The following is a 15,886-nucleotide window of genomic DNA, read 5'->3' as shown; positions in this document are numbered from 1 at the left end:
AGGGGGGACAAATGGAAATTGACCCACTTTTAATTGACAATAACCCAGTAAGGTGCCCAAAAAAAAAACGAGAGAATATGCCTCTTAATCCTTTTTCGATGATCCTGCAATAATGGGTATGTGGCTCAAAACCTTCTCATCAAAAACTGCATATTGTTTCTTCAATTCAGCTACAACAATCTCGCCATACAGATCAACCAACTCTTCATTTTTCTCATACAGCATTGGCACCGTGAACATGAACACTATGCCTGCATACGTCAAACCAAAATTTCTTTAACAATGATCCTTTAAGCTTCAATATAACCATTAGAATCACCATCTTCAATATGATTATGTACAATTTACTAAGTAAGTTGTGAATAATGCAGTCCCTTTCTGGGTTGTGCTCTGTCATTTTTTTTTTTTTGACAACTTCTAATTGGTATTTTAGAAAATAAGAGAAGGAAGATATTCTCACATAGATAAAACAAGGTAAGGAAACTGAACGAGCTCCCAATAATCGAGAGAAACCATAATGCAAGAATAACCTGGTAATCGGACAGGAAACACCTTAATTAGTCCAAATGGTTTTAAGTGCAATGACTGCAGATTTTCATACACAATTTGAGATGATTTGGAACAATCCAACGATCAAGAGAGGAAAAAAAAATACAGTACGGTAAATATTCAGAAGATTGGAGTCCCACCCCATTCTCACTTACAACTAGGGCATCTGAGCTGAGAATCCAAATTCTGCTAACCAATTAGCAACAATCATTTCACGAGAAGAGTAGAATGAACTTACGACAACAAACTTCTTCAGATCATTCCCAGATGTAACATCTCTCAAAAGATTACGGAGAGCGTCCAAGAACGCATTGATCTCGTTTCTAAGTGTAGAAACAACCTCAAGAACGCAATCTCTTGGAATTGTAACTTCTGGGATGTGAGGTGCAGACCTGTTTGAGAATTAAAATGTCAAGAACACATGAAATGTTTTTGTGCAGTGCAAAAAATGTAGCTACCTGAGGAAATAACGGTAGTTCTTAATCGCTTACTGTCATATTTTTCGAAAATTATACATGAACAAATGTATTTCAAGCAACAAACAATATAATATCTGAATTCAAAGTGACTTTGATGTAGTCTAAAGAATATGGATAAATGTGGCTTACTTGTGGATATACATGGATGCCTTGGTCCACAAGAAAAAGATCATTATTATGAGAATCAATGCATGGCAAGCCAGAGTGATGAAATGATATCCTAGCACTTCAAAGAAAAACCATAGCGCTGTAACAGCAGCAAACACCTTTCCTGATACATCTTTCTTCCTCCACAGCACAATTTCAGCAGCTGCAAGGGAAGATTAATCTTGTAAGACAACATGACTTTATGGTCCAGAAAACAACCAAGTACAAACCAAAAATGAATCATAATTAACAACTAACCCAAAACATAACAGTATATGAATAATAATGAGCATCACAGAGATACTTTAGAAACAGAGCCTTACGTTGTCTATCCAACCAGAACCCACCCTTCATATTTGGCTGTATCGTGATGTTTATGTTGGTACGAGTCTCTCAGTTACGAAATGATGACGATTAATTACATCAGAACAAAATAAGAATTATATTCCTTGTAATTTCACTTGAATCACGTCTCTCCAATCATCTGGAACATTGCCTTAATTAACTATCATCCAAATCCGGAACAACTTATCTAATGTGATCATAGTGGTAGAATTGCTTGGAGAATTAGAAGGGGAAGTCACATATTAATAAATAATAATATCACTTCGCATGATCTGATAATTAGAAGCCAGTGGGAAGGCGAAAGAAATCATATATACAGAGCCAAATCAATCGTTTAATCAATGGCAAAAATGGAAAGAAGAAACAAGAAAGGATATATAAGCTGTTCAAATTCGGTGCCTGGTGCTATGATCTCAAACTGTAGATGTCAAATTGCGGAAAACATCAAATAAAAAAACAATATTTCTGACTAACTGTCAAATGCGATTATATTTAACGATAGAACATCTTATATTCTATAGATCATAAACAACACGAATTATAAGATTATCACTCGCATAGATTTTCCCCTCAACCAAAAGAACGTGAACCAATGGATCAGTATCGTCGCGTCATTGTTCGAGAACCGTAAAAAAAGATGCAGAAAGATTAAGAAAGACGAAAGGATGGGGAAACAGAAACTATACCTTTTCCTCCGCCCAAGACCATGTGGAGAGGCCTCTCCGACCGAAGAGCCTACGAACACTTTTGGAGGAGCGGAGATTAGCGGCTTCGAATCCATCGGAATCCTCAGAAGATGAATTAGAGTCGTCGCTATCACGATGAACCTTCTTCTCCGACTTCTCTTCATGCTCCGCCATGCTTCTCTCTGCCTTGAGAACAAGACACAATGAAATGGAAAAAAAACGATGAGTAATTTGATGAAAGATTTTCTTGATAAAAGTTTTTCATTCATATATACGCACGCACGTGTGTGTGTATGCATGCATGCACACATGTGCGTGTATGTATACATATATATACATACACATTTATATGATTGTGAAAATATATAACATCATAATTAGGCAGCGAGCCAAAAAATTGATAATTAGGTAAAAGAAGTTACTTTGAAAAAAGAAAATATAAATAAAACGAATGGGAAGGAAAATTTTTAACAAAAAAATTTTGGGAAAAAAGCCAACGACAGAACTTCAAAATACTTAAATTAAATATATTATTTAATTATTTAATATAATATAGATAATTGTGTCATTCTCATTCATCGTGACACAATGTGTTTATATCTTTCTGTTTTCACGAGTAATATCTCATGATTTAATATATTTTTTTATGATTCTTAATGTAGAAAGTTAGTTGGAATTATATTTAGTTCTAAATATAAGAATTTAATTTAATTTATTTTTATACTTTTTTTCTCAAACTAAATTGCTATATACGAATGAATTTTTAAGAAAATCATGTTATATTGCTTATAATTAACTAATTTATTTCATTTCATTGATAATTATAAATTAACAAGTAATTTTTATATCAAGAAGGGGAGATGGTAGTATTTAATACTACCTTTGGTCTTTAATATAAGGAATCATTTGACTTTTATTTTGGTTTTTAATATAAAACTTCATTCCATTTTATTTCTCATATTTATCTATTCTTTTCAAGACAGTTCTTGTAATAATGATAGTTCTAATCAATGCACTTGATTAGCAAAAATATTTTAAAAAAATAATATATATTTATTATAAATAATTAACATAACTAATTTTATTAATTTATTCAAATTAGTTAACTAGCTCTTATATTAAAGACCGGAAGTAGTATTGCATGAGTATTGTCATCGCTTATTCATACGCATCTGACTGGTCTGGAATATTGCTTGATCATGGTCTGTTTTTGAATGTCCGTTTTTGTTGAGAGAAAAACTATCAATTGAAGATCACATCAACAATTATGTGGTATTTTTCCCCAGTAGAGGAGACAAGGCGGGAGAATTCAATTCAGGTTCTCTAAATTTGTTTTGATACATGGGAATGTATGATATTATAAATATATATTAAATGCTAATTACATTGGCTTGATTACATACTCGGCATGATTCAACCATTTAAAAAAAAAAGCATTAAACTGAAATTAAATTAATTCTGTTTTCCTATTCTGATTTGTAGAAAAGCATTGTAATTCACATACTTTTTTGTTTATTTTGTTTGCCTTAAGAGGAAGTAGGATCAGAACAAAATTTATGCAGCTTGTATAAATTCTGGAATTCTTTTGGCTTTTTGACATTGCAATATATTTGTTTATTTTTATTTTTCCCTTTGAAACCCCAAAAACATTTGATTTCTTTTTCTAGACGAACACACGCTAATAAATTGTAAAAAATATCTTGATGACATATAAAAAATGTTTACATAAAAAATTAATTTAATATTATTTTCTTATAAAAGTGATTCTTGTTAAAAAGTTTCTAGGGGGTGAGAGTCAAAGTCAAAGTCAACAAATTACAATATTACAAAAAGAACTATTCTAGTGGGCGTGGATCCTATTCCTAACAACTCAATAATATATTAACACCACTTATTTGTTACTACCTACCGTGTTTAATATAAAAATTTGTTTAATTTTTATTTTAATTTTAAACGTAAGACTCAAATCTATTTCATCTATTATATTTATTCATTTAAATTTTTTGTAATAATAATAGTTTTAGCCATTACACTTGATTGGTAAGGATATTTCAGAAAAGACAATGCCTATTTATTATAAATAACTAACTTAATTAATTTTCTTAATTTACTCAAATTTATTAACTAACTCTTATATTAAGGATCAGAAATAGTTGTATCTTAATTCTTAATATAAGAGTTAATTTGATATTTGATTTGATCCTAAATATAAAATCTAATTTACTTTATCTCCCATATTTAGTCATATTTTTAAAGTAACTCTTGTAGTAGTTGTACATGTCAAAAATTTCATTAAATAGTGGTTCTAACTAATACATATATAATTAATAAGGATATTCTAGAAAAGACAATAACTAATTATTTTAAATAATTAACTTAACAAGTTTTTTTAATTTATTTAAATTAATTAATTAGTTTTTGTACCCAAAAAACGGAGGTAGTAATATAACCCACACGTGTTGTCCTTTAAACTTGGTCAAAAAGCTAAAGCTTCCATATTGGAGTGGGCATCTTTGACCTTACAGTATTTTATAGTTTCTGGGTTTCCACGAGAGACTGCCACAGAAAAAGAAGGCCAAGAACTACAGTACGCAGAATTTGACTTTGGAATTTCATTCGATCATATGATCGAACAAGTTCATGATGTTTCTGAGCATTGATGCGTGTCTCGGGGACATGAAGTATATAGTGACGACAGGGTCCGAGAACATAGGAAATTTTTAGAGGGTACTGTACTGTATTTCGTAGCCTGCATGCATGGCTAGTTATGAAGCTCTCTGAACTATTTGAAGAAGATTAAAAACCATATCAAGCCAGTCATTTTCTATTAGATGGGGTCGTTTCTTCTCTGCGCAATTCTATTGTTTGTAGTTGAGCGAAAGGTTTCTGGCATTACCGAAGGTGGGTGACTTATGTTTCCCATTGATGAGAACCAGGTTTCTTAATTATTTCAAGTATATTATTATATCAGGATACTAAGATCTGGAGGTTTAATTAATTGCATAACTGTATTTTGGGATTTATTCATGGTCATTAAAACTTACTTCTAAGGATAGTTTGAACCTGAAAATTGGTTCGATTTAAGACAGGTGAGGCCCTGATTGCATTGAAGAAGAACATGAACGATCCTAACGATGTTCTTAAAAACTGGGATTCTTCCATAGTGAATCCCTGCACCTGGTTTGGTGTTAAATGCAATGGTGAAAGCGTCACTCGTATGTAAGTTATATTTCCATGATTTTTCCTCTAGTTTACCTCCCCCCCCCCCCCCCCGGGGTGCACGTATAATGAAAAATTTGTGTTTTATTACAGCGATATTGGAAATGCCGGTCTTTCGGGCGAACTAGTTCCCGAGCTTGGTGAACTCAGAAATTTGCAGCAATTGTGAGTTGAGAATCAAACATGACACTAATCATACATCATATATATCCATGTTGTTTCTGTCATTTATTTTATATACATATAAATATATATATATATATATATCGATCTGAAGTTATTATGTATTCTTTAAATGACAGGGAAATTTATGGGAATAATATCAGAGGAAAAATCCCAAAAGAGCTGGGAAACTTGACAAGCTTGGTGACCTTGGATCTTTACTCGAACAGACTAAGTGGTCCGATTCCAGACACATTAGGCAAACTTAAGAACTTACAATTCCTGTAAGACATCTATTTCTTAATCCTCAAATCTTAAAACTTGAGAAACTATTGTATTTCATTGTTATATATTTTATCATATATACACAAGCTCGCATGAGTGCTATTTAGCAGAAAGGTAAACTTTCTTTATCTATTTTACGATTCCTTGCCAACGATATCTTGTATGTTTTCCAGTCCGCCAATATTTCATCATTCGCAAACCAGCTAATTCTCTCTGTTTTCTGGTATAGGCGTCTCAACGATAACAACTTATCAGGAAACATTCCTGTGTCTTTGACTGGTCTTAAATTACTGCAAGTTCTGTAAGTGCTACATTCATCTTTATTTATATTTTCCTGGAAAGCAGATATAGACACTAGGTGATGCTAGTATCATATATTTTTGCAAGAGTCTTTCAATGATCTGATATCATCATTGTGGGATCTAGTGATTTCTCGAGCAACGAGTTAAGTGGAGAAATACCAGTTGGCGGTTCATTATTATCATTTTATCCCTCCGGGTTGGTAAAAGAATGATTGTTTCATTTTGTTGCATTGATGTTGATGAGAAGTAGTAAGACCCCCAACGATTTTACTAACCACAGGTTTCCACTTTTCCAGTTTTTCAAATAATCGTGGACTAAGAGCACCGAAGGGACTACCTCTGACGCCAACATCTCTTTCAGGTTCATTTATGTCTTTTTTACTTTTCTAGTCTTGTTGATGAATTTTCCCCGGAAGTGCATGTTCCTGAATCCTGATACTTAAGTTCATACCTTTTGATGTGCGTCTTGCTTTAATCCGAGAAAAAGAGAGTTATCATAAATCACTCTGGAACTTATCTGAATATATTTAACTACTCATTAAATCGTTACCGATCTCTTGCAGGTAACAGTAATACTAGAGCAATTGCAGGAGGAGCTGCTGCTGGCGGTGCACTGTTATTTGTAACACTCGTTATTGTACTCGTATATTGCAGAAGAAGGAGATCACAAGAACATTTCTTTGATGTTGCTGGTTAGTTCAATATACATACCAATGATATCTACTGTTCTCTATTATTGATTAACTAACCTTATGTCTCTGTGTCTGTGATTGTGTTTAATTAATTACTGGAAGCTGAGGATCCTCCTGATGCAAATGATCATCACCATGGTCAACTTAAGCGGTTTTCTCTGCTTGAACTACTTGTAGCAACAGATAACTTTAGTAGCAGAAACATTCTGGGTGTAGGTGGTTTTGGAAGGGTTTATAAAGGACGCTTGGCTGATGGTTCTCTTGTAGCAGTAAAGAGACTTAAAGAGGAACGAACACATGGCGAAGACGTTCAATTTCAAACAGAAATGGAAATGATCAGCATGGCTGTGCATCGAAACTTGCTTCGCCTTCTTGGATTCTGCTCTACACCCACTGAACGCTTGCTTGTTTATCCTCTCATGGTTAATGGCAGCGTAGCATCATGCTTACGAGGTACGTACTTTGATATTATTTAATTACTTTATATGTTACCTGTTCTTTGTCCATTGATCCTCGAATGATCTATATATATATATATATATATATATCATTATAGGGCGTCCAGAATCACGACCTGCATTAGACTGGTTAACTCGGAAGCGTATAGCAGTAGGGGCTGCAAGGGGACTTGCGTATCTGCATGATCATTGTGAGCCAAAGATTATTCACAGAGATATTAAAGCAGCAAACATATTGCTGGACGAGGAATTTGAAGCAGTTGTGGGGGATTTTGGTTTAGCAAAACTCATGGATTACAAAGCCACTCATGTTACGACTGAAGTAAGAGGGACGATTGGGTATATAGCACCAGAATATCTCTCCACTGGACAGTCTTCAGAGAAGACTGATGTTTTTGGATATGGTGTTATGCTTCTTGAACTAATCACTGGACAGAAAGCTTTTGATCTCGCTCGACTTGCAATAGACAATGATCATATCATGTTGCTTGACTGGGTACTGCGCATAATTACCAGTTTTATTTACTGAAAACATATAATTAATACAATTAATAGTTAATCAATGGTATTGTATTTTTGATATATATACAGGTGAGAGAAGTGGTGAAAGAGAAGAAGTTGGGGACTCTAGTGGATGCTGATTTAAGGGGAATTTGTGACGAACAAGAAGTTGAAGAGGTAGTCAAAGTGTGTTTACTGTGCACACAGAACAACCCTTTGAGAAGGCCAAGGATGTCACAAGTGGTGAGAATGCTGGAAAGTGAGGGTATGCATGAAGACTGGGAACAATGGCAGATGGAGATGTCGTCGCAGCAACATAGTGTTGATTTTAATATGAGCCATCATCAGGTCAATGCTGATGAATGTACTTTAAGCTCAAGTTCATGTATAGTACCAGAAGAACTTTCAGGTCCACGATGATATATATACATACACTCCTTCCAATGTTAAATATAAGACTCATTTTGTAGTGTAAATTACATTACAAAATGGATCTTATATTTAGGATTGCAGGAGTATATAGATAACATAGCAAAATTGTCATTTAATTTGTTAGTGACATTAGAATAAAAACAAATTCATGAAGAATCTGATAAGCCACAGCATACTGGTTTACGATTTTATTTTGTTTGCTTATTTATTTATTTTGGAATTGATGACCAGACAAAGTCAATATAGGAGTAAACCAAAAAAAAAAGTAGATTTAAATTCATTTTTTATGAAGAAAAATCTTCTCATGGGTAACGATTCGAGGGTACTGATAATCCTTCTGTTACTAATTAGGTTATCAGCAGGGTGCTGATAATCGATCTGCGGATTTTTAATATTATTGATTATTCTTCTAAACACCATGGTCAGGTAGCGTTCATCGCTAACTAGTCAAATTAAATGCTTTCAATTTTCATAAAATGTGAAATTATCAATATTCTATCTAAAATATTATTTGTTCCAATAAAGGTCACGTAAATTACAAAATAACATGAAACTAATCACATAATAATAAATAACGTGGCCCTTTTTAAAGTCGTTCAATTAAGAGCTGGATCTCTCAATTATATTGTTTAATTTCAAATTTTTATATTTCAATCTAAACGAATAATTTTTAAATTCAATATGTCTATCATGTGTCCTATGTATTGTAAAAATAAAACAAATTCAATATTTAAATAGCCTTGAGTAACTGAGTTTACAGAAATTGTCAATGAACTTCAAATTTCCCAACGTGGAAGCGATCAGATGAAGGTCCCAGCCCTTGGTTAACGTTTTCATAGATATAGTTCTAGTGATTTCATTATCAAGCTCAGTAGCCCACGAAGAACAGGGAGGTATCATATTTTTTTCTGGCAAGACTCAGTTTCCAAATGAGAGATCAGGAAGACTGCTATTTTGTCTCAGTTATAAATCATCGATCTTGGACTCAAAACCAACTCCTTTTGAAAGCTAAGTATCGACCACACCTAAACTTGAACGTGTTTAGGGTTTAACCTGTTACGTCCTATGAATGAAGAGACCGATCATATATAAGCCATGATGTGTTTCCTTTTCACTTCTGAGACAATAAGAGAATCTTACGAAACAAACAATTCAAGATCAGGGCCACAAACAGATATATACATACATATGTATATATATTGGAGTTTATGAGAGCTGCATGCATAAGTCTAGAGCACAAGGTAGCATACAGATTATATTCTCTTTTCAAGTACACACACAATGCAGCTTTTGATGTATCATTTGCAGGCTCAGTACTCATCAGTTTCATGAGGACCATTGTATATATATAAGTGCACATGATGATTCTCTCTTCTTTCACTTTCCATTTTCTATGAGAATACCCTTTTTTCCCCTTTGCCCATTCATGCAAAAAGAACGTTTGGTTCCTTCTCTCGTAATTTGTTTTTCCTATCATCATCCATCTTTGTTTTAAAGTTTTCTTCTTTTTCCCTTTTCTGCTTTCTGCAAAGTAATAAGCATATGTTCGAGCTAAGGTTAAAGACATATATACTTCTCACATATATACATCTTTCCCCAACATCATTAATAATTCTAAAAATTATAATCAAGTAATTAGTGTTTATAGGGATAACTTTATCACTCGATTTTTTGATGTATATAACGGACAAATAATTTTGAAAGTACATTATACAGTTATATAGGCTTATATTTCAAAACATAGGTTAAAAAATAGATGTACTACGACAAAGATAAATAAATATTGTATATTTCTTTTCCAGTAAAAGGATTCCACTTATTTATTGTATATCATGCCAAAAAGCCCTTAAAAAATTAGTGGATGTTCATGGGTATAGTTGACTAAGTTGCCTTAATCAAGGGATTAAAATGATATAATGTTGTACTCAATCAATGAAACAAGGGAGGGTGTTAACTTTCCTAAAGACAAAATTGTTTGAAGAGAAGTCTTCATTTGAGCATAATTTAAGGTGCCGAGGTTAATTAATCATAAAGCTTTCATGATTTAATTAAAACTCCTTCATTTCTTGTGGGATAATCCAAATATTATTGAAGCTGATTGATTAACTAACAATTAATTCTTGTTCTAGGTCGTACATGTTGCAATATTCGCCTCTAGTTCCTTTTTCTTCTGACCTTTGAGAAAGCATTTTGTGGCCAAATTGCTTTAAAAAAAGGAATGGCCATTGAAGACTCAGCAAACCCACATTTACAAGTCAAAGCTTTTGTGGCAAAAAGACTCTCTTGACTCTTTCTCATCACTCAATGCAATTAAAGCATCCTAAACCCAAATCCACTTAAATCAAAATTTAACATTTATAGCAAATAAATATTCCGTGTTAATTATAAACATGATAAAATAATAGTAGTATAAATTATTTAGTATCCACTATTACCAATGAATTTGTTCAGTTATGTTAAAAAGAGGAAGTACACAAAAAATAAGGTTTTTTTTTTAATAACATGTCTAAAATTTTTATTATAGGATAGCATTTGTCTCAATCATAAAGGACAGAAGTGGAATATTGCATCACACTCTTTTCTTAATATACAATAGCGTGAGGGTAAGCAACTTTCAATATTAATTAATTTCTTTCAATCCTTTTCTTTTCAACAGGGAAAAATAATGTTTAATATTATAAAGAGACATGTGGACATAAGTATAGTAGGTTTTGTGCTAAAGATTTGTGATTTTTTTGAAAAAGAAAATTGAATTAAATGAATGGAGGTGAAAACCGGTAGACACACAAAGAGTGGGGGACCCAAAAGAGGAGGAAGAAGAAGAATGGTCCAAGCTATGGGCACAGTGCTTTTATTTAGTGAAAAAGAAGTCCCTAATTAAATTCTGACTCCCTGTAAAGAAAAGAAGTAAAGCCAAAAGCACTGTTGTGACCTCTTAGCCTCTTCGCCTTTTTTTTTTCTTTTTTTCCTTTTCCCTTTTTTGGAAGCTTCCCATCACCATCCCTTCTCTGTTCTCTCTAGCTCTAATCTCAACTCAAATTTTTTTTTTCTTGGGTGAAAATATGAACTCAATTTTTTTTAAAAAAAAAATTGCAACTAAGTAAGGATGGTAGTGCTTGTATATATAGGAGTATATTATGTGTTGTCTTGTTGAACTGCATTCTTAAATTTTGATGACGGAAAAGAAATTGAACTGTCATGTCAAACTAAAATACAACCACATTGCGGGGACAACATGTTTAACGTTAATTTCAGCTGATTTGTTCAAATAAATTGCAATCAACATCTTTTTAATTTCCATGCCTCTATCAGGCCAAACAAATTTCCATACCTCTAGAATTCTGCATTTGTTGTTGATGTCCTAAATCCTAAGAGTTAAACATTGCTACTGAAAAAATATGTTAACAACAAAATTTTACCAAAAATTACTTAAACATTGAATGCAACTTAAATCAAGATTTATATTGTCACCAAAAAAAGATAAATCAAGATTTATGACAGAGCTGGATTTTTCGTAATGGTAAAACAGAAACAGAGATATTTGCTGGGGACCGCAAGGGAGCTGCATGAACAGAAAACGTAAATCAATCTCATTCAATAGGGAAGGGAAGCAAGTTGTTACTGTGCCTGCCCTGAAACGTTTTGTTCTCAACACTCTGTCTGCATCCCTCTCCTCTGAGATGCTCTTCTCTCCCTCCCTCTCTCTTCCTTTTTCAAATTTTCTGCAAAGCTATTTTCTCAATAAAATTGTAAAAAGTGCCTAAAATAAAAACAAAAAGCACCCGTTTCTCTCTCCCTTTTTTCCGTTCCCCTCTCTCTTCCTACTATAAAACCCCCTCCTTACCTTCTAAAACCCCACATTTACACTCTTCAATCTCTCCCTCTCTCTTCCGCCCTCCCTCCCCGTTACTTCCTCCATGGATGTCCTCAATTTTCTCAAATTTTGGAGGCGTGAGGCCATGCCAGCAACCTCCACCTCTGACCCTCGTTTAGGTGTGGAACCAGATGATGGGTCTGAAGAAGATGACTCCTTCTTCGATTTGGAGTTTACTGTTTGCGCACATGATAACAGCATCAGCAAAATCAACCTCAACCCAGAGGACAAGATACGAGAAGGGAAAGAGTTTGAATCTGGTAATGATCAAGTTTCGAGGAAACTCATGTCTCTCCCGCCTAACGAGTCTATCTCCAAGAGAAAAATCCTCCCAATCGAGCCTGTTTCTAAGCCTCAATCTCCCATTGCCCTCCTCAAGTCTGCTCCCAGCTTCAGAATCCTCATGTTCAAGAAGAACAAGGAAATGTCGGCTAGCAAAACAGAGGAAATGGAGGATTCCCCGTTTTCTCCTTCGCTTAGCAGAAGTGCTAGTACCTCGAGAAGCCATGGAAGCAGATCGGAGAGGTTCTCAAAGGAGGTATTGAACAAGTACCTGAAGCTGATAAAGCCCCTGTATGTGAAGATTTCAGGTAGGAACGGCGAGAAGGTGAAGCTCTCTGGGGATATATTCTCTGCTTCAACTACGTCGTCTCCTTCCGTCGCCTCTGTTTCTTTGAAAAGAGAGAAACAGCGGAATATTCCCACAGGGATTCGGGGTGCGTCTAAGCATCTGGGGAAGAGCAAATCGGCGTCCACGATCACCGGGATCGGGTCTCCGGCGAGAAAGAGCGATGATACACTGCAGCTGCAATACGATGGGATTCAGAGCGCCATTCTTCACTGCAAGAGATCGTTCAACTCCAGAGGTGAAAACTCAAAACTTGTTTTGTAACTTCTTCATTTAGTATCATTTATGTCTTCAATCGTTCAAATCAAGCATCATCAAACTTGTCTGATTCTCAGTCCAAAAAAAAAAACTTGTCTGATTCTACTTGTCTGATTCTACATTGGCTTGTTATCAGACTATGCTTCCACCATCACCCAGTCTGAAGAGAAATCAACTTGCTCAAGGAGGAATGAGAGAAGCGTCCAGTGGTCTGATTTTCTCGAGAAAAATCACGAGAAGCAGAGAGAAAATAAGGGGCCGTAACTTTTTTTTTGCTTTGTAAAGAAAAGGAAATGAGATAGAATAGGCTGTGATGTTGTTGTTTAGGGACGATTATTAGTGTTTATAGGCTACCCTGCTGGTCAGTGTAAACTTGATTGATGGGTCATATAATGAAATTGAAAGCTTGCTTCTGATTCTTCTCATCATTTTCTTTTCCTCTGCGGAAGGCTTTTTTTTTTTTTCCCCTCCAGTATTTGATTAGATAGATAGCGATCTTAAAGAACATACGCATTGTTTGTCCCTGGTTTATTGATTTGACTGTAAAATCGGGTTCTCAGTGCTTCAAGTAATTCAACTTTCCATTCCAGGGCCAAAAAAATTTTAAAAAACAGAGAGAGAGAGAGAGAGAGAGAGAGAGATTTTTCCAGGAAATTTTGCTCCTTTGGTAGATGTGATTTGAAAGAGGAAAAGGGCCAAAAAAGCTAGCTCAATCCTTTGGAGGAAAGGAAAAAAAAAAAAGGAAATTGTTTTCTGCTTTATACCCCACTTTTATAACAACCTTGGCAAACATGATTAATTGAGTTTAAAGGTTTTTCTTTTTTGATAAAAAATCATATGAATTTTTTTTCCCTAAAAAATATAAATTAACTTTAGATTTATGAAGGAGGTGGAAGTTACTTGCCGGTGCATTTAATGATGAAATTAGACTTCGCACGTAGAAAAGAAAACTAGCAAAGGATAAAACTTAAAAGCAGGGGATCTGCTTCTGATCTCGCCATTCATAGTGCGGCAGAGATTATCCTAGGCATTTCAGAACTTGTTCTAACTAACGGATTTAAGTTGAATCTTAAATTATTTTAATGATGTTGTTGGATGCGTAACATGCTTCACCGGTTTATTATTACAAAACATAGTTTTGAATTTTATATTTTAATTTATAAGATATTTTATGAACTGTTAACTTAAGATTAATTAATTAATTGTGAAAATAATCATATCAAATGAAAAAAATTTACTTGATTCTCATTTTTTTCCAATTAAAAAACATACATTAATGGTCTGATGTTATAAGGTGAAATCAAACCCATCACCTTTCATTGCAAAAAAAAAAAAAATTAACACCACTGAACTATGAGGTTATTAGCTATTTGATCCTCATTAGTTTAATTTATTGCCCATTAATTAGCATATTTGAAAAGATTAAATGTTTTAAGAACAATAACTAATTGCATTAGTTGTTGATAAAAAAATTGCATTAGTTTGCATGAGTTAGTTAAACAACATCCAAAAATAAAAAAATTGCATTAGTTGGCATGAAATTTTTCTTTCTTATAAGAAATCGTGGGTTTTATTTAAATATGTTCATTGTCAGGATGGATGGTAGCACTCATCTCGCATTAAAAAAATTATACATTTTTCTTGTTTTACCCCCCCTCCTCCAAACAAAAAGAAAAATCATCACAAAGCATTTTAAAATGATCATTATGTCAAGTTTCAAAAGTCACTCAGCAGATTACGAAACTTGAGTGTACAATCCCTCCTTCACGTATAGTACTGAGGTGCTGTCTAATGTTTACATCCTAATTGATTATTATATTAAAGCAGCCGATTTATTTGTTACTTAAAACATGCCTTATCTTCTACTAATGAATAACTCATTAGAAAGGCTAATAAATGATGAACCTAAGGATCAATATCAAACTGGAAGCGAATTATTTTGTTATATACATACAAATCTCTCACGTCACATATATATGTGTGTGTATTATCCTATCAGAATTGAGTATATGTGTTGTTAAGACTAACCCAAAAAAAGAAAAAAAAGCCAGAGTGTGATACTGATAATGAATGTGTAGAAATGAATGGGAAAATTCAAAATAAGATAGAACAGAGAAGGGACATGATGGTGGTTGGATGATTGTGAGACTTTGAAGTTTGAAAAATGGGGAGATCAGAGCTGGTAAGAGAAAAGGACCTCTGTTTTGTCCGTGAGGAGGGAGAGTCCAAAGTTCAAACTCTAATTGGACACACATTTGCAGATACCAACAATACTCCAACTTCTTCATCATCATAATACTCATCCTCACAAAATCTATCCACATTGCTTTTTCTCAATTTTTATCTGAAACTACCCATAAGTGTATAGAATGGGTTAATCCCTCACAATATGACGAACTAAGGTTCGAATCCCTACTAGAAGAGGTGTCCACATTTAGAGCCTGACAGTATCTCAAATATGATTGTCTCTAATAAAAAGATATCTATGCTTTAGGAGAAAAAATTTTATTTGAAACTTGTGAAACTATATTGACTGTGCACACTGGGCACAACACATCAGTTTTAGTGCAGGCTTCACGCTCACAAGGCTTTGTGGTCCTCCCTTTGCTCCAACTACATTACTTGAACCAAAATATACGCTGTTCTTTTTTTATCATCTCACCAGAAATCAATATGCTCTTTCGGCCAATTAATACATATTCAAGAAATTATGTCTAAATTAACAAACATTTCCCCAATTCTCTCTATCTAGTTATCTTTTGAATAGAATTAGTTTAGTTCTTCGTGCCCAACATACAGTTTACTTCACTTTCCATTAGAGAAGAATCAGATTCGATGGACAATCGGAAAAATATTTAAAAATGTCCTA

At 33.9% G+C, this 15,886-nt stretch overlaps 3 protein-coding genes across 3 annotated transcripts; 2 read left to right on the top strand and 1 right to left on the bottom strand.

The window, feature by feature from the left end:
- Positions 1-60: 60 nt before the first annotated feature.
- On the bottom strand, positions 61-2,280 carry LOC114730319 (reticulon-like protein B4). The gene is made up of 5 exons (XM_028917369.1): positions 2,207-2,280; positions 1,158-1,338; positions 788-941; positions 461-530; positions 61-251 (listed from the first exon to the last, which is right to left on the bottom strand). Exons 1-5 carry the CDS (start codon positions 2,226-2,228, stop codon positions 85-87), a joined length of 594 nt encoding a protein of 197 aa, XP_028773202.1. The 5' UTR covers positions 2,229-2,280; the 3' UTR covers positions 61-84.
- Positions 2,281-5,037: 2,757 nt separating this feature from the next.
- LOC114730299 (BRASSINOSTEROID INSENSITIVE 1-associated receptor kinase 1-like) lies at positions 5,038-8,245 on the top strand. The gene is made up of 10 exons (XM_028917345.1): positions 5,038-5,107; positions 5,296-5,425; positions 5,728-5,871; positions 6,102-6,173; positions 6,299-6,370; positions 6,471-6,535; positions 6,738-6,866; positions 6,969-7,319; positions 7,423-7,820; positions 7,916-8,245. The coding sequence occupies exons 1-10, from the start codon at positions 5,038-5,040 to the stop codon at positions 8,243-8,245; spliced, it is 1,761 nt and encodes a 586-aa protein (XP_028773178.1).
- A 3,887-nt stretch (positions 8,246-12,132) lies between these two features.
- On the top strand, positions 12,133-13,445 carry LOC114730362 (probable membrane-associated kinase regulator 5). Its single transcript, XM_028917423.1, has 2 exons — positions 12,133-12,997; positions 13,154-13,445. The coding sequence occupies exons 1-2, from the start codon at positions 12,175-12,177 to the stop codon at positions 13,279-13,281; spliced, it is 951 nt and encodes a 316-aa protein (XP_028773256.1). The 5' UTR covers positions 12,133-12,174; the 3' UTR covers positions 13,282-13,445.
- Positions 13,446-15,886: the final 2,441 nt, after the last annotated feature.

This window comes from Neltuma alba, unplaced genomic scaffold, assembly GCF_004799145.2.
Source record: "Neltuma alba isolate B1F8T4 unplaced genomic scaffold, ASM479914v2 tig00012727_pilon, whole genome shotgun sequence".
NCBI classification, from domain to species: Eukaryota; Viridiplantae; Streptophyta; class Magnoliopsida; order Fabales; family Fabaceae; genus Neltuma; species Neltuma alba.
The sequence above is the reverse complement of the archived record's forward strand: the minus strand, read 5'-3'. Positions and strand labels throughout refer to the sequence as shown.